Raw genomic sequence first — 19,041 nt, 5'->3', positions numbered from 1 at the left:
AGGCCTAAAGCCTGGGCGGAAGACCCCCCAGAGAGCAGATGACCCCTGCCCCAGGTATGTGATCCTCCAATGCTTTCAGGCCTCTGGAGGGGTTGCTCTGTTGCTGACGTTGCATTGGAAAACTTATTACCGTAAATGCATTATCCCATAATAAGTTAATTATGCTTGTACAGAAATTTAGGAATACCTTAGAGGGAAAAGGAAAAGGAGAAACCGCCGCCCACCCACCCGGCTCTCAAGCAGCCTGCACCTTCGCATTGCAACCGATCGCGGCCCGGCATCCCAGCGCGTCCAGGTGACCATAAGAGCCCCGCCCCCACGCTCAGCTCCGCCCCCACGCGAGCTCGCGCTCAGCGCAAAGGCCCCGCCCCCAGCGTGCGCGCCCCGCCCCCCGCCGCAGCCGCCATTTTGGAGCGACCTGAGCGCCGCTAGCGCCCCGAGCCGGTTCCGAGCCGCCGGCGGGCCCGCGCCGTGTCGGTGGGCGCCGTGTCCGTAGGCGCCGCGCCTGGCCGGGCCCATGTGCGTGCGGTCCGCACCAGGCCGCTCGGGCTTTGCCTCCGCCAGCGCCGTGGCCTCCACCCAGGCCTCCGAGGAGCCGCCGCGACGCCCGGCCCGCCGGGCAGGTGAGTGCGGCCGCCCTCAGACTCCTCAGAGCCCGCTCCTTTCGGTGCCCCTCCTGTCGGTAGTGTCTACCCGTCAGTGGCCACCCTCGTCAGTGACCAGCCCCCGCCGGTGACCAGCCCGTAGTGTCCACCCGTCAGTGACCACCTCTTGACAGTGACCACCCAGTTACTGACCACCTCCGGTCAGTGACCTCCCGTCAGTGACCTCTCCAGTCACTGACTACCTCCGGTCAGTGACCTCCCGTCAGTGGACCCCCCACCCCCACCCCCGACAGTGACCACCCGTTAGTGACCGCCCCAGTCAGTGACCCCCCCACCTCCCCCACCCCAACCTTCGTCAGTGACCACCTGTCAGTGACTACCCATTAGTGACCTCCTGTCAGTGACCATCTGTTAGTGACCTCCCGTCAGTGACCACCTCCCGTCAGTGACCACCTCCCGTCAGTGACCTCCCGTCAGTGACCACCCCAGTCAGTGATCTCTCCAGTCACTGACCACCTTCGGTCAGTGACCTCCCGTCAGTGACCCCCCACCCCCACCCCCGTCAGTGACCACCCCAGTCAGTGACCCCCCCCACGGCCCCCCAACCCCCATCAGTGACCCCCTCCACCACCCCCACCCCAACCGCCATCAGTGACCACCTGTCAGTGACCTCCCGTCAGTATCCGCCCTCATCAGTGACTACCCATTAGTGACCTCCTGTCAGTGACTGCCTGTTAGTGACCACCCGTCAGTGACCACCTCCCGTCAGTGACCACCTCCCGTCAGTGACCACCCCAGTCAGTGACCACCCGTCAGTGACCTCCCGTCAGTGACCACCCCAGTCAGTGACCACCCCAGTCAGTGACCACCCCAGTCAGTGACCACCCCAGTCAGTGACCTCCCGTCAGTGACCACTCGTCAGTGACCACCCCAGTCAGTGACCACTCGTCAGTGACCACCCCAGTCAGTGACCTCTCGTCAGTGACCTCCCGTCAGTGACCACCTCCCGTCAGTGACCACCCCAGTCAGTGACCACCCCAGTCAGTGACCTCCCGTCAGTGACCACTCGTCAGTGACCACCCCAGTCAGTGACCACTCGTCAGTGACCACCCCAGTCAGTGACCTCTCGTCAGTGACCTCCCGTCAGTGACCACCTCCCGTCAGTGACCACCCCAGTCAGTGACCACCCCAGTCAGTGACCTCCCGTCAGTGACCACTCGTCAGTGACCACCCCAGTCAGTGACCACCCGTCAGTGACCACTCGTCAGTGACCACCCCAGTCAGTGACCATCCCAGTCAGTGACCACCCCAGTCAGTGACCACCCCAGTCAGTGACCACCCCAGTCAGTGACCACCCCAGTCAGTGACCACCCCAGTCAGTGACCACCCCAGTCAGTGACTTCCCGTCAGTGACCACTCGTCAGTGACCACCCCAGTCAGTGACCACCCGTCAGTGACCACTCATCAGTGACCACCCCAGTCAGTGACCACCCCAGTCAGTGACCACCCCAGTCAGTGACCATCCCAGTCAGTGACCACCCCAGTCAGTGACCTCCCTTCAGTGACCACCCCAGTCAGTGACCACCCCAGTCAGTGACCTCCCTTCAGTGACCACCCCAGTCAGTGACCACTCGTCAGTGACCACTCGTCAGTGACCACCCCAGTCAGTGACCACCCCAGTCAGTGACCACCCCAGTCAGTGACCACTCGTCAGTGACCACCCCAGTCAGTGACCACTCGTCAGTGACCACTCGTCAGTGACCACCCCAGTCAGTGACCACCCCAGTCAGTGACCTCCCCAGTCAGTGACCACCCTTCAGTGACCACCCCAGTCAGTGACCACCCCAGTCAGTGACCACCTCCCGTCAGTGACCACCCCAGTCAGTGACCACCCCAGTCAGTGACCTCCCTTCAGTGACCACCCCAGTCAGTGACCACTCGTCAGTGACCACCCCAGTCAGTGACCACTCGTCAGTGACCACCCCAGTCAGTGACCACCCCAGTCAGTGACCACCCGTCAGTGACCTCCCGTCAGTGACCACCCCAGTCAGTGACTACCCGTCAGTGACCACCCCAGTCAGTGACCACCCCTCAGTGACCACCCCAGTCAGTGACCACCCGTCAGTGACCACCCCAGTCAGTGACCACCCCTCAGTGACCACCTCCTCTGTCAGTGACCGTCTGTCAGTGATATCCCATGTGTTCACCCCATTATGTCCACCTTGTCAGTGTCCACTGCATAGTATCCACTCTCATCAGTGTCTGCCCCACTCTCTCTCTGTCCCCCCTCAGTTTCTCCCAAGGCAGTGTCTACCCTCCCCTTGGTGCCCTCCCAGTCAGTGTCCCCCATGTTACCAGCCCTCCAAGTGCCCTCCTAGCCGCTCAGTGTCACGTGTCAGTGCCCCAGCTCCCTCAGTGCCCTTATGGTTATGTTGCCCCTCCCGCATGCTGCCAGTGTGCCCATGTCTGTGCCCCTCAAGGCAGTGTCCACATGTCAGTGTCCCCCGGTCAGGACTCCCCTTACCATCAAGTGCCCCTGTCCGTCCTCCTCAGCCTGTCGCTGTTCACATCCTTGTTCTCACTGCTCCCCCCACCCTCTTCTTAGGGACCCTTCTTATCAGTGCCCTGACCCACTCGTCAGTGCCCCCACTGCCCATCTCCTGCCTGTCTGTGTAGGACACTCCCCTCCCCAGTGCCCACTGCCATCACTCACCGTACCCACTCAGTGACCCCTCTTTCCATCACCATTACGGCTCCAAGTGTCTCACCTCCCCCCATCCTGTCACTTTCCGACCCCTTTACCCCTCCCTGCCCCATTTCTTCTTCCATCCTCATCATCTCATCCTTCACATCTGTCGCCTTCACTCATGCACCTTACTGGCCCCCTTGAATGTCCTCCCCACCTATCAGTGTACCGTTTTCCACACACCCCACCTGCCACTTTGTGTCCTAGAGCCTAACTACCTGCATTGTTCACCCACTTGTTTCTGACCACTCCCAGTTTTCTCCTCAGCCTCTGCCCTGTCACTGCCAGCTCACCCAGCTTGTCACTGTCTGCCTGTCACTGTACCCACCTGTCTTGTCCCTATGGCCTTCTCCAGCCTGTTACTCTTTCACCCCTCCTATCACCTTCCTCCATGGCCTTTTGCTGCTGTGCCCTTTGGCCTCAGTTCCTGGGCCTTCGCTGTTAGCTGTTCACCTCTTCTCCATGTCCCTTCCTTTTTGGTTTCTCTTCCCTTTTGGCATCTCTTAACTCTCATACCAGCTATGCTCTGGAAGGTGAGAAGCAGCCAGCTGTGAGAAGTGTGGGGGACAGAGCCTTCCAGGCTGAGGCATAGCACATGCAAAGGCCCAGAGGTGAACCTCCTGCAGGAACCTAGATAAGACTGATGTATGGCCAGGGAAGGGGAGTCTGGGTTAGAGCGCTGGCCTTCTAACCACGCTGTTCCTTGCAGGCCCTGAGTGCCATCGTCATGACATGGGGCAGGTGAGGTGTTGGCAGTGGGTGTAGTTGTTGTGGTTTAGACCTTGGTGGTCGACCTGGGGAGACTTTGGAGGCAGAGCTGTTGGGACTAGCTGATAGATTAGAAGAGGGGTATGAGGGAAAGAGAGAGGACTCGGTGATTTTCTAGGCTCAATGGAACAGTTAGGTGGACCAAGGCACTGTTTACTGAAATGGGGAAGCTAGGTGGGGGGTGGCAGGTGTGGGGAAGTCAGAGGTTGTAGGTGGAAAGTAAGACTTTCTCTTGGCTGAAAGTAGTGGCGAAGTCTGACAAGCCCAAGGACCGTTAGCGAGAAGGTGTCTCGCAGAAGAATCCGGAGCCCAGAGGAGGGGTCAACTGCAGGCATAACTTCGGCACAGGGACGCTGTTCCAAGTCTTGGGATTGGGTGTTTATTCACACACACACACACACCACCAACATACTGACCATTGTGTGCTACTGTATTACATGCTCTGTGAATTGTTTCACTTAATCCTCACAAGACCCTAGGTATAGGGACTGTTAGTTCCCTGTTTAACAGGTGAAGAAATGAACGATACAGCAAATAGCCAGGATTTGTAACCTAGGCAGATTGACTAAAGCCTTCCCTCCCCACCCTTTTTTCGGTTAAGGAAAAGGCTAACTTTTACAATACTGTTTTAAAATTTTATAATGATAGTTTATTATGTACCAGGCACTTTGTGTGCACATCTGTCCCAATAAAGATTTATTTAGAAAAGCAAGCCCAGGCACTTTTTAAAGATAGTACCTATACCATCTCACTTAATTGTTCTTTTAAAAAGTGCGTTACCTTTTATTATCCTTGTCTTCTTGTGAGATACAGCATTTTGACATAAAACGGGTATGTGACTTGTGCAGAATTTACTATAAACCAGAGAGTGAAAACCAGTGCTAAAGTTTACATTTTGACATCTAACCCAGTAATCATTAATTTTTAAAACAACTTAATGATATAGTTACTCTTAATAGTTCTGTTAATATTTATATGAGAACACTGAGACACAAATTAAGTAATGTACCCAAGGTCACAGTAAATAAAAGGGACAGCCAGGACTCAACTCAGGTAGACAGACTCTAGAGCCTGTGCTTTTCACTGTGGCCTCTGCTGGGCGGTTCATGCACATAGCAGTCTGAACTCAGAATTCAAAAGATACCAAAGCTTATATCGTAAAGTCAGTTTTCATTCTCATCCCGTCCCTCATCCATCCTCTTCCTCTTGGAAATCACGTCACATCCATATGTAGCAAGCAGCCCTCTTTTTTTTTTAACACAGAATGTACAATTGCACAATCTTTTATTACTTTAAAAATATTCCACCATTTACAAATTACTAAATATTTTGCACCCAATGTAATGTACAGATCTTAAGTATTTAATTAAGTTTGATAAATTTTAACAAATGTATGCACCTTTGTGTCCATCACTCTGTCCAGGTACAGAATATTTCTTTCGCCCTCTGAAAGTTTCCTTGTGTCCCTTTTCAGGTATTACACCACCCCCCAAAATCCCAAGACAACCATTGTCCTGATGTCTACAGGTATAGATTAATTTTTCAGGTTCTTGAACTTCATATAAATGGAATCCTAGTATATATCCTCTTTTGTGTCTGTTGTCTTTTGCTCAGTGTAATGATTTTGATGCCTATATCTGTAGTTCCTGCTGTTCATTTGAGTACTATTCCTTTGTATGAAAATATAATTTATCTCTTTTCCTATTGATGGACATTTGGGTTGCTTTTACTTTTTGGTTATTATGACTGAAGTCACTGAAGATTCTTATATTCGTCTTTTGTGGACATATGTTATTTCTTTTGGGTGAATATCTAGGAGTGGGATTGCTGGGTCATAGTATGGATGTATGTTTAACTTTTTTAGAAGCTGTCTGTTTACCAAACTGGTACCATTTTGCACTCCCACCAGTAATGTATGAGAGTTCCAGTTTCTTCACACCCATGATAGCACTTGATATTGTTTAATTTTAGCCATTCAGCTGGTACTGGTATCTTACTGTGGTTTTAATTTGCATTTATTTGATGAATAACGATGGTGAGCAGCTTTTCATATGCTTATTGGCCACTTGGACATCTCTTGTGAAGTATCAGGGCTTTTGCCCACTTTTTATTGGATTGTCTGTTTATTCATTTTTAGGAGTTTTAAAAATATATTCTGGTTATAGAGTCCTTTGTGGTGTGTGTGTGTGTGTGTACGTGTACACATACATATATAGAGAGGGAGTGGGAGAAGAGGAAGTGAGGGGTGAATATTTTTTCCTATTTATAGTTTGCCTCTTTCTTTCCTTCTTCCTTCTTTCTTTCCTTCCTTCCTTTCTTTCTTTCTTTCCTATTAGATATTTTTATTATATTTAACCACAAAGCATTTGACCCAGAGCCTGAGGAAAAGCTAAGCCTGGTGGTGGTTTCCATTATTGGGCTTGACAAGGCTTCCCTTCCTGGAACGTCAGTTTCCCCATGTGTAGAATGTGCTGCCTGTTTTTTTTTTAATGGTAAGTTTTATTTATTTTTTTAAATTTTTTATCGGGGAATATTGGGGAACAGTGTGTTTCTCCAGGGCCCATCAGCTCCAAGTCATTGTCCTTCAATCTAGTTGTGGAGGGCTGAGCTCAGCTCCAAGTCCAGTCCCCGTTTTCAATCTTAGGTGCAGGGGGTGCAGCCCACCATCCCATGTGGGAATTGAACTAGCAACCTTGTTGTTGAGAGCTCACGCTCTAACCAACTGAACCATCTGGCTGCCCCTCCAGAGGCTCAGCAGCAGCTCATCTTCAATCTAGTTATGGAGGGCGCAGCTCACTGGCCCACGTGGGAATCGAACCAGCAATCCTGTTGTTCAGAACTCGTGCTCTAACCAACTGAGCCACCCGGCCGCCCCGCCTATTTATTTCTTTTTTTCTTTAAAGATTTTTTTTTTTTTTAATTGGGGAAGGGGAACAGGACTTTATTGGGGAACAATGTGTATTTCCAGGACTTTTTTTTTTTTTTTAAGTGCCTATTTGTTTCTTAATGGTGTCTTTTTATTTTATTTTATTTTTTTAAAGATTTTATTGGGGAAGGGGAACAGGATTTTATTGGGGAACAGTGTGTACCTCCAGGACTTTTTTCCAAGTCAAGTTGTTGTCCTTTCAATCTTAGTTGTGGAGGGCGCAGCTCAGCTCCAGGTCCAGTTGCCATTGCTAGTTTCAAGGGGCGCAGCCCACCATCCCTTGCGGGAGTCGAGGAATCAAAACTGGCAACCTTGTGGTTGAGAGCCCATGCTCCAACCAACTGAGCCATCCGGGAGCTCAGCGGCAGCTCAGCTCTAGGTGCTGTGTTCAATCTTAGTTGCAGGGGGAGGAGCCCACCATTCCTTGCGGGACTTGAGGAATTGAACCGGCAACCTTGTGGTTAAGAGCCCACTGGCCCATGTGGGAATCGAACCGGCAGCCTTCGGAGTTAGGAGCACAGAGCTCCAACCGCCTGAGCCACCAGGCCAGCCCTTAATGGTATCTTTTGATGAACAGAAAATTTTAATTTGGATGCAGTAAAAATTTCTCAATATTTTTCTTTTTTTTGTAGACGCTTTATTGTGGTAGTGTTTGTATTTAGGTTTATGTTTTGTGTTTTTCTTTTTAACAGCTTTGTTGAGATAGAATTAATGTACAATAAACTGCACGTTTAAAGTGTAAAATTTAATAAGTTTTGATATATGTATACGCATATGAAATCATCCACAGATAGTGTACATGCCCATCACCCCCCAAATTTCCTCATGCCCCTTTGTAATCCCTCTCTCCCACTCTTTCCTACCCCTCCATCTCCAAGCAAATACTGATCTCCTTTCTGAATGATCCATCTTGCATTATTTTTTTGGGTGGGGTAGAATCAGGGTACTTTTTCTCTCCATATTGGTTATGTAATCATTGTAGTATCATTGGTTGCAAAGACTCTCTTTTCTCCATTAAATTGCATTGGAGCCTTTGTTATACATTAATTGAAGATGTGTGTGCAGGCTTCTTTCTGGACTTTCTGTTACATTCCATTGTTCTATTTTTCTATTCTGTGTCAACACCACACTATCTTAAGTCCTGTAATAACTTAATGCTAAGTCTTGAAATCAGGTAGTGTAAGACTTTCACCTTTACTCCTCTACAAAATTTCCTGCCAGTTTTAGAATAAGCTCTTCAATTTGTACAGAAATTTTTGCTGGCAATTTGGTTGGGATTACATTGAATCTATAGATCAGTTTTAGAATTGAATTAACATTAAGTCTTCTGATCTATGCTCATGGTATGAAGGTCTGACAATTAAGTTCATGAACTCATCCTAGAAAAAGTGCTACATACCTCATCGCTGAGTATCAGTACATCACTTTGTAAGTATTCCCCTTGGGAAGCTATGCACCGATGCCAGCGCCTAGTCCACCCTTTGAAGCAGTTTTGGAACTCTTTTTCTGGAATGGCCATGAGAGCTCTTGTTGTATTACCCTTGGTGTCCTGAATGTCATCCAGATGTCTTCCTTTCAATATTTCCTTTCTCTTCAGGTAAAGAAAGAAGTCATTGGGGGCCAGATCAGGTGAGTAGGGAGGGTGTTCCAATATAGTTATTTGTTTACTGGCTAAAAACTCCCTCACAGACAGTGCTGTGTGAGCTGGTGCATTGTCGTGATGCAAGAGCCATGAATTGTTGGTTGTCTAACTTTTTCACACAGCCTTTTCAACACTTCCAAATAGTAAACTTGGTTAACTTTATCCAGTTGGTACAAATTCGTAATGAATAATCCCTCTGCTATCAAAACGGGTTAGTAACATCGTTGGAACAAGTTTGTGAACTTCATTGTCAGACCTCTGTACATTGTGGGTGTCCTGGGGTTTCTTCAGCGTTTGTTTGTCTGAAAAGTTCTTTATATCCTCTTCAGTGCTGAAAGATATTTTTGTTGAATATAGAATTCTAGGTTGATAACTTTTTCTTTTGGCACTTTAAATAAGTTACTCCATTGCCTTTTAGCTTCTGTTGTTTCTGATGAGAAGTCAGCTATCATTCTTGTTGTTCACCTGATATCTTTTTTCCTGCCGTGTTTAAGATATTTATTTATTTTTGCTAAATAAATAAACTATTTCTATTAAACTTTTCTCTTTTTTGGTGTGAGGGTAATTTTCTAAGTTGGTGTTTTTGTATTCTTTTTGGGATTTGTTTAGTTCCTTGGCTCTTTGGGTTGATGTATTTAATCAACTTTGGAAACTTTTTGGCTGCTGCCTCTTAAATATTTCCTCTGCCTCATGTTCTTTCTACTTTCCTTTTGGCACTGCAGTGACATCTGTTTAGATTGTTTGCTGTTGTCCCACATTCTGAACAGGGTGGTATTTTAAAAACTATTTTTCTTTCTGTTTCCATGTGTATATTTTCTAAATTCATTGCCTTTCTTCTTTGAGTTTATTCTGTTATTATTTTCATCCAGTGACATTTTAATTTCAGATACTGTGTTTTTTAAAAAAAAGTTCTAGCATGTCTCTGCCAATTTTTCTCCTGTTCATTCCTTCTGTTCTCTTGTCCCAGAATCCTTTAACATATTTATACTTGTTGTTTTGAAGTTCTCATCTGCCAGTTGTTTTTTCTCTTGATCATGGGTCACATTTTTGTGCTTTGCATGTCCAATAACTTTTTATTGTATAATGGACATTATGGATGGTACATTCTAGAGATTCTGTTTTAGGTTGTCTTTTTTTAAAAAGGTGTTAAGTTTTGTTAGAGCAGTCTGTCAAAGTGTCTCAATCTTGTGGAAGCTTTTCTAGTGTGGATCTGTTTTGGTTTTGCCCTAAATTTTAGGGTCTAGCCCTTAGTTCTAGAACATGGTTTTTACTCTTCAAGTATGGCCCTTCTGCAGTTTTAATAAAAAAACCCTTCTGATTTGGCAGAATTCAAACTCCAAATTCTGTCTCCCCAGTGCTGAACAACTGCGAAATCTTTGCTTAGTTCTTTCACTCCACAGCAGCTGCTTTATGCTTGGTTCCTTTCTCTCTCTCTCTCTCTCTCTCTCTCTCTCTCTCTCTCTCTCTCTCTCTCTCTCTCTCTCTCGCAGCCTCATTGAGGTATAATTGAGCAATGAAATTGTAAGGTATTTAACGTGCATCATAACTGTACTGCTGTATGCATTGTGAAAGGGTTCTCCCCATCTAGTTAATTCTTACGCCCGTCACCTCAGGCCGTTCTTTCCGTGTGTTTGTGAGATCGTTTAACTCACACTCAGCACGTTTCAGTTGCTCTGTAGTAGCGTCATCAGCCCCAGTCCCCTTGTTTTGCGTTCGATCCTTAGAGCTTGTTCATCTGGTGGCTGAGTATTTGCACCTTTACCAACCTCTTTCTATTTTCCCCCAGCTCCCAGCCCCAGGCAGCCACTTTCCTACTTTCTTTATGAGTTTGACTTTTGTTTTTCCTGTTGGTTTCTTGGCATCTCATCCCACCATGTACAGTTTAGAAGTCTCCAAGGATTTGGGAGGAATTGTTGCAGATTTGGGGGATTTTCTCTTCTTTGTTGGATTTTTCCCCTTCAGTTTTCAGCCATTGTGTCGCCCTGAACTCTGACCCTCTGTTCCTCCTGTCATGAGACAGCACAGCACTGTTTCCCCTTCAGCACTGTCACCCCACTCTCTGTGACAACCAGGAAGTGCCCTCAGATCAGAAACCATTTCAGTGTAGCGCTCATACACTTAGCTCTCCTCCCGCCAGGGATTGTGTCCCCTCCGGTTTCTGCATGTTTTCAGTTGGTCTCCAATACCTTCAGATAGCCGTTTTTTTGTACTTTGTCCAGAGTTTATAATTATTATCAGCAGGAGGATTAGTTTGACACGAGCTGCTCTTCCATGTCTGGAAGCAGGACTCTCTGAACTGTGTTATATGTGCCTGACAGAGGGACAGAGGAGAGATTGGGACCGAATGCGGGGAAGCCCGCATGTAGCTTCTAGCAGAGGAAGTATTAGGTTGGTGCAAAAGTAATTGTGGTTTTTGCAATTATTTTTAACCTTTTAAACCGCAGTGACTTTTGCACCAACCTAATAGCAACTGACAAGGAGTAGCTGTAGGGCTGGCGGACTGTGGCACATTTAATGGAGGGAAGACGGAAGGTACCACTTGAGACCTTTTGCTTTTTCTGTGAATTCAGGGCATAAGGTTGGGGTTGAGGGTTGAGGAAAGAGTAGAAGGGATAAAATGGTTGTTATATTAGTGATCTGTTCCTTTGTAACAAACCACTCAGTGGTTAGTGACTTGAAACAACAGTCTTGGGTTTTGGCCATGAGTCTGAGTTGGGCTCAGCTGGGATGATGCCTCTCTGTCCCTCAGGTCGTCAGCCTGGCTTCCTCAGATGGCTGGGGTCTTGGCTGGACGTTTAGGCCTCTCTCCAGGGTTCGGTCATCCTCGAGGCTGGATAGGGCTTCACATGCTGCTCACAGGATTCCAGGAGGGCTCGAGTGGGCACCGTGGAGTGTCCTGGAGCTGAGGCTCAGAACTGCACCTGTCGCTCTGCCACCTTCTGGCGGTGACAGCAGGTCCCAGGAGTGAGTCGTGGATGGGCAAATACACCTCATTTCTTGGTGTAGGAGCTGCACGGAACCTGTGCTCATCTAAAATTTGTCAAGTTGTCTTCAGAGAGGGAAACTGGCTTCCTAGAGAGTGTAGGCTCACTAGGTTCTGTGTAATGTGCACTTGAGGTTTGTGGTCAGTTCTTTACAACGAGTGAAACGGAAGCCACGTGTCCTCGTGGAAGCCTCCTCGGCCCTCAGCCCCTGCTCCCTAACGACTGTGCTCGCCAACCATTACTGGGCACCTGCTGTTTGCCAGGCTTGTGTCCAGCACCTCCTACAGGTCACCTTGTTTTGAGGTCACAGTGCTTTGAGATGTAGACTGTGTCATCAGGTGCGCCTTCCGGCTGGGGAGACTGAGGCACAGAGTTTGCGGCACCTCGGTCAGCAGGTGGTGGGGCTGAGCTTTGGGCCCTGCCGCTGCGTCTGCAGTGGAGGCCTCAGCCACCGGCCACACCACCCTTGTGGAAGTGACGTCTTCCCCTGCGTGCCCATTGTGACAGCTGCCTTCCCCCAGGCTCTCACTTGGGGGCAGGCTGGCTCCAAGCACTGAGCTGCGCCCGTCAGCCCTTCCACCTGCCCTGCGAGCTCAGTCCTTCCATCCCTGTCTCCAGGGACTCCCCAGGGCACAGTGGACTGAGTGGCTCCGGCCTCAGGGCTCCAAGGAAGGACGCCCTGGGCCTGGGCGCCTGCGCGGCCACGTCCCTCACCGTGGGCACTGGGCAGTCCTTCGGGCTCTGCCTTCTCTGCTGGACGTCATGCTCCTTGGGCTGGGGCTGTCTCCTTTTTTCATTTGTTGCTGAATAGACGATTCCTGGCGACCTCTATTTGGGCTGCTGTCGACACCGAAAGCTTGTGGAGCTCCTCTTCAAGAATTTGACTCCCCCTCAGCCCACTGATTGCTCCATTTTTTTCTCATTAAAATGTAATTCACATACCATAAAATCCACCGTTTTAAAGTGTACGATTCAGTGGCCTTTAGTATATTCACCGGTTTGTACACCCATCACCTTTAACTCTAGAACACTTGACACCCCACAAAGAAGCCACTGCCCCTTTTTGAAGACTGGCAGCTCTGCCTCAGGACCTCATTCTCCTCAAGACTGCAGGACCTGCTCTGTCTCTTCTTGGCTATGTCGGGTGGCCCTTCCTGGATGCTGCAGCCCTGGTAGTGCCTTCATGTCATCGTCTTCCATCGTTGTCATTCCCGCTGCATCTCCTTTGACATCTTTTTTCCTTTATTGAGTGGGCCAGAATCTGGTGTCACATGGAGACTGAGAACAGTGACTTTGTTGTCAGCAGCCTGGGTTTAATGTTTAGAAGTGACATTGACAACCGTGTGGCCTTGGGCTAGTCCTGTGCTGCTCGCCTGTGAACGAATTGCCGCCCCGAGCTGCACTGGGCCCGTGCACAGCCTCCCACGGCAGCGTGCTCCCCATGCAGGCGACTAAGAGCTGGGAAGCACTCACTGTGCAATAGGAGGAACGCCCAGAGCGTCCAGGCCACCTTGTTCGTGACAGTGACAGATCAGAGACGACCTGAAAGGACCTCAGTGGGGAAGTGGGCAAAAAGGACCATTTAATACAGAGGGCTAATGTCGACCATATTTAAAATAAAGGAATGAAAAGTACCTGTGTCAGTGTAGATCATTTTCTAAACTACCAAGTTGAACTTAAAACAACTGGAGAGCGCATGTCTGTTGTAATAGGTATTTAACTATATTCTTAAAACAGTGCATTACTTACAGATACGTGAGTAGTAAAAGAATGACATTGTGGATACTGATTGCAAGGTAATGATTATTTTTGAGGAAGAAGGGAGTCGAATGGATTTGTGGGGTCCTCAATGTAGTATTAGAAATGGTTTCTTCTTTTTTGTTTTTAAAGGTTTTATTTAGGGAAAGGGAACAGGACTTTATTGGGGAACAGTGTGTACTTCCAGGACTTTTTCCAAGTCAAGTTGTTGTCCTTTTGATCTTAGTTGTGGCGGACGCAGCTCAGCTCCAGGTCCAGTTGCCGCTGTTAGTTGCAGGGGGCGCAGCCCACCACACAGGAGTCAAGCTGGCAACCCTGTGGTTGAGAGCCCGCGCTCCAACCAACTGAGCCATCTGGCGCTGGCCCATGTGGGAGTGGAACCGGCAGCCCTCGGCATTAGGAGCCTTCGGCGTTGGGAGCACGGAGCTCCAACCGCCTGAGCCACCGGGCCCTCCTGGTTTCTTCTTTTAAAAGAAGGACACATGCGAACAAATGTTAACATTTATTAAATCTCAATACATGGATATTTGTTACACTCTTCTCTGGACCTCTTTATAGTTTTTAAAGATTTTCATAATTTAAAATAAATAAAAATACTTGAAACCAGATCATTATGATGCGACTCTCTGGAAGAGGTGTTGCCAGACGTGGGAGAGTGCTGAGGAAGGACTCAGGAAGGCTGGACACAGCGGCTGTGGTTGAAGTTGGGGCTCGGAGAGCAGGCAGGAGTTTGCCAAAGAGGGAAGGTGGGAACAGGGGTAGTGCAGGTGGGGGGCTCAGCTGTGAGGGAGAGAGAGCCGGGGCAGGGCGGGGGAGGACGCGGAACCCACTCAACGTGCCCTGGTGTGGGGGCTTCCGGGAAAAGGACAGTGTGCGCTTTGTTCCCTTTTTCTCTTTGTCTGCCTTTTTTTGGATAGAGTATTTTTATGGTTCTATTTGGGTCTTTGTGTATGTTTCATGGCTCCATTTAAAATGTCTAATCTTTCCTCCAGGTTTTGGAAGATATGAAATGTGGTTATAACAACTGTTTAAATGTCCCTGTCTAATAATTCTATCATCTGTGTCATTTGTGGGTTGGTTTTGATTGATTTTTCTCTTCATTATAGTTTGTGTTTTCCTGCTTCCTTGCATGCCTGGTAACTTCTCATTGGATGCCAAGATACTGTGAATTTATCTTGTTGGATGCTGGGTATTTTGTTTTTCTATAAACGTTCTTGACCTTTGTTTTGGGATGTGGCTAAATTACTTGGAAATAGTTTGATTCTGGTGGGTCTTGCTTTTAAGCTTGTAGGTGGTACCAGAGTTATGCTTAGTCTAGGGCTAATTTTCCTCGAACCCAAGGCAGGAGTCTTCTGAGTACTTGTCCGGGCAAGAATTAGGGCGTTTCCCACTGTGGGCAGGCGGGAAGGCGGGGGGCGGAGGGAGGAGTGCCTGTCCCCGGCTCCCTGTGGCCTCCAGGTGGCCCAGTTACCCTTGGGTAGCGCTTACCCTTCATGTCTACCTCACTCATGCGCTGAGGCTGCAGACCCCTGTGCAGCTGTCCCCTCCAGTGTCCCCTCGGCTCTGGTGGCCAGTGCCGTGGCCCCCCTGCACCACCAGTTGTTTCTTCAGCTCAGGAGGCTGCTGGACTCTGCCTGCTCCTCTGCTCTGGTCCTGAGCATCTTCTTAGGCAGAAAGCTCGGCAGTTAACGGGCCCGTCCTGTCTTCCTTCTGTCAGGGATCACTGTTCTTCATTGCCCAGGGTCTTGAAAACCATTTCACATAGCTTCTCCTTTTATTCACTTATTTAGTTGCAGGTGGGAAGGTAAATCTGCTCCCTGTTATTTTGTCTTGGCCAGGAGCAAAAGTATCAACAACAGAGGTTTTAGAATAAAGGTGTAGGCTGGCTTCTCACGCAGCCCTGGGACCTGTGAGAATGCTTCCCCCTTTCTGGCTGGGATGCCTGGGAGGGAGAGCAGGCATGGCCTGTTCCTGGGTGTCCTGGGACATGAAGGGGTTTCATGTGTTTTGGGAAGGAGGTGGGGATGGGGCTTGGGAAAAGGGTCCCCAGGAAAACCCAGGGCCACAGAAGGAGATCCTGAGAGCATGGGAAGCAGACAGACTTGCCGTTAGTGACCACAGTGTCTGCGCTGCAGGACACAGCTGACAGAAGGCTTGGGTCCTACAGTGGAAAGGTGTGGGAGAGGGTGACGTTGCCAGGGAATGGGGGGCGGGACTCAGGATATGTGCCTGTTCCGGATGTGTCACTCATTCCCTGGCTACATGTCCCTCCTGATGTCCCCGTTGTTTGGGCTACAGGTGCCATGCCTCTAGCTCACACCAGGTGTGACTTGTCAAGAAGATGCATGTTAGAAAAGCATTGGTTCAAAGTTAGGATAAACATGCCTAAGGTCAACCTTATAGAAACACTTCCTTCTTCTGAAAACTGTATAAAGTGCTGGAAAGCCAGTTTTGAATTATTTAGCTTAATAATTTGAATTATGAAATGTTAGATGTAAAAAGATTTACCTATTTTAGAAAATGGTAATGTTGACTTATTTATTCCTGGCTTGCCAGCACAACTTTGATTGCCTTGTTTTGTTTCATTTTTTTATATGAAATTTAAAAATATACAAATGTAGAACAGGTGTGGGTCACGCTCTCGCTGGTTCTCTCTCTGCTGCCATCTTGGTTTTGCGTTTCCTGCACAAAATGCCTGGTGAAGCCACGGAAACCGTTCCTGCTACAGAGCAGGAGTTGCCACAGCTGCAGGCTGAGACAGGGTCTGGAACAGAATCTGACAGTGATGAATCAGTACCAGAGCTTGAGGAACAAGATTCCACACAAGCTACCACACAACAAGCCCAGTTGGCAGCAGCAGCAGCTGAAATGGATGAAGAACCCGTCAGTAAAGCAAAACAGAGCCGGAGTGAAAAGAAGGCACGGAAGGCTACGTCCAAACTGGGTCTTCGACAGGTTACAGGGGTTACTAGGGTCACTATCCGGAAATCTAAGAATATCCTCTTTGTCATCACAAAACCAGATGTCTACAAGAGCCCAGCTTCAGATACCTACATAGTTTTCGGGGAAGCAAAGATCGAGGATTTATCTCAGCAAGCACAGCTAGCAGCTGCTGAGAAATTCAGAGTTCAAGGTGAAGCTGTCTCAAATATTCAAGAAAACACGCAGACTCCAACTGTACAAGAGGAGAGCGAAGAGGAAGAGGTTGAGGAAACAGGTGTGGAAGTTACGGACATCGAATTGGTCATGCACAAGCAAATGTGTCGAGAGCAAAGGCAGTCCGAGCCCTAAAGAACAAAGTAATGATATTGTAAATGCTATTATGGAATTAACGATGTAACTATCTATACAAGGACCTTTTTTTGGTGTTTCAAAAGAGTAACTGCAGCTTGCTTTGAAATTTGTACTGTTTCTATCATTAATAAAGTTATGGCTTCTTGTGGGATGAAAAAAAAAATACACAAATGTAGAGAAAACATTATAATAGACACCCAGCTTCTACAGTGATCAAATTTTGCCAATTTGTTTTTTAGTCTGTCCCTTTCCCTCTTACACTTTTAAAATTTGTTTGGTTCTTGTTTTTTGGTGGAATATTTCAAAAAAAAAATTTTTGGTGACATTATTCCAGAAATAATGTCATTTCACCGTGAATACTTCACTTTTGTAATAATAGGAAGCTTTTATTTTTAAAAACATGGCCACCATATCAGTATGACAACTAAGAATTCCTGGTTAACTCCTTAATATCATCGAATACCAGTCTATATTTCAGATTTCCCCAATAGCTTCAAAAATATCTTTTTCTAGTTGATTGTTCTAATTGGAGCCAAACAGGATCTAAATATCACTTTGGATGATTACATGTCTCAAGTCTATTTATAATTAATAGTGCCCCTGTCTATTGCTAAATCTAATTTTCAAAAGATAAACTCGCGACTTTCATGCACACACAGAGTGACCAGTCCTAGGCCCCACTTGTCCACGGTTTTGCCGTAGACCTTGGAGTCAGTCATTTCACCAAGGAATACTGGCCTCTTTATTTGGAAATAGTATTTAGAGATCACAGTTGGAGCACTTTTAGGTGCTTTTCTTCTAGAAGTTGTGATGTATTATCAGTCACCTTGTACCCGGGGTATGTCTCTTCTGAGGTGATAGTGTGTAGTTATGAAACTGGCAACTTCATAGATATCTTTCTCACGTCCCTGAATCTTTAGTGTGACCGTCCAGCCACTGAGCTGGTTAACCAGACACAGGATGGGTGCGTATCATCAGTACCAATCTCTAGAATGAGCAAAGAAAAGGGAGTTTTTAGCTTTTCAATGGTGAAATATTCTGATAACTTGAATACTAAGGTAGTGATTTTTGTTTTCCTTTTCCCTACCATTGTAGTAAGTTAACTTTACAAAGGGAGAACTCAAAATAAATCTTTCCCCTTTTATATTTCAGGTGAAGAGATTATAAATCGTCTTCTGAATGAAAACATTTTTCTTAAAGTTGCATATACTCCAAGGAAACACTGCAAATGTTTTTATGTTTTGCCTGAGTACAAAATTTAAACAAGACGTTTCCACAGAAGGTAAGATAGTTTTCCTTTTTGGTTCTGCTTTAATGTGTAATTTATATAAATATACTGTGTAAGTGGAAGGTCAAAGATGGATGACAGAAAAGGTTTAGATTTGAAGGGTGCATATAGTCTGTTGTCTTTTGGTTGTTTTTGATCCTCTTGAGTCTGGTTTTGAGATTCTGTGCTGTAGAAGTTACTTGGTCTCGCCAAGCCAAAGTGTAATCCAAATAAAATGGGGCAGTCGTGCATATGTCGTGAGGTACACACAAGATGGGGCATTTACACTGTCATGGTTGCCATCCAGAATACACACTTCACGTAGAAGTTGGAAAAGGGAGGGAAGGATTTGTGCTTCTGGAAGTATTAGATGCTCCTAATGGTTCTGGAAAACAGGTCCTTGGTGTCGTCGCAGGAAAGAATTTAAGGACACACCACGTAAGCCAAGCAAGCAGAGGATTTATTAGAGGACAGGCACTCTCAAGATGGTGAGAAGTGGGCAGCTCGGAGAAGAGCAGCTGCCAGGAAGAGAAGTGGGGTCTGGGGCGTATTACCCTTGATAAAAGTGAACTGACATCTTGGGATGCCTAACCGTGGAGCTGGGAGGACTGTGGGGGGAGCTGGGCCCCCTGTTGAACTTTGTGGTCACTTCAGGGGGAGGGATGCTAATAAATAGAATGGCCATCTTGGAACTGGGCCGTTATTTTTCCTTCTTCACGGGGGAGCCTGTTGGAGCTCCGGGTTGGAGGTGTGCGTTCCCGCACTGCGGATGGCGGTTTTTGTTTCTTTTTCCTTTTTTCCCCCCTCGAATAAACCGTTTTTTCTTGTGGATTTATCTGGAGAGTTATTTTTGCCAGTCGACACCCTTAAAATGAAAGGGTGGGTATTCAGGACTTGGGGTGCGTCCTAGGCGCCTCGTTGCCGACCACTCCTTCCCATCGGGAAGGGGTGTTTTTGTCCTTATTTGCCTCTTAGAACTGTCATGGCGACCCAGGGTGGAGATTTTCTTGGCTGCCATGCTGATAGCATTAGGATCTATTATAATCAGCGA

General features: G+C 47.6%; 2 protein-coding genes across 5 annotated transcripts in view; both read left to right on the top strand.

The window, feature by feature from the left end:
• Window positions 1-404: 404 nt before the first annotated feature.
• PPP6R2 (protein phosphatase 6 regulatory subunit 2) overlaps window positions 405-19,041 on the top strand; it is a 62,415-nt gene continuing 43,778 nt past the window's right edge. For 2 of the 4 annotated variants that reach the window (XM_033116950.1, XM_033116947.1), the window contains exons 1-2: window positions 405-623; window positions 17,876-18,005. The gene's annotated coding sequence lies outside the window, so the exon portion shown is untranslated. Of the gene's footprint in view, window positions 624-5,593; window positions 5,647-6,455; window positions 6,612-17,875; window positions 18,006-19,041 lie in introns of all 4 variants that reach the window. The other 2 variants (XM_033116949.1, XM_033116948.1) reach the window with 2 other exon arrangements.
• Window positions 16,057-16,884, top strand: LOC117028419 (nascent polypeptide-associated complex subunit alpha-like). The gene has a single exon (XM_033116951.1). It carries the CDS (start codon window positions 16,121-16,123, stop codon window positions 16,718-16,720), a length of 600 nt encoding a protein of 199 aa, XP_032972842.1. The 5' UTR covers window positions 16,057-16,120; the 3' UTR covers window positions 16,721-16,884.

Source organism: Rhinolophus ferrumequinum, chromosome 10, assembly GCF_004115265.2.
Source record: "Rhinolophus ferrumequinum isolate MPI-CBG mRhiFer1 chromosome 10, mRhiFer1_v1.p, whole genome shotgun sequence".
In the NCBI taxonomy this organism is placed as follows: domain Eukaryota; kingdom Metazoa; phylum Chordata; class Mammalia; order Chiroptera; family Rhinolophidae; genus Rhinolophus; species Rhinolophus ferrumequinum.
This window is presented reverse-complemented; position numbering and strand designations above follow the sequence as displayed.

Bases quoted from the DNA above. Each gene is read 5' to 3' on its own strand.
- LOC117028419 (XM_033116951.1), top strand. From the start codon at position 16,121: ATGCCTGGTGAAGCCACGGAAACCGTTCCTGCTACAGAGCAGGAGTTG.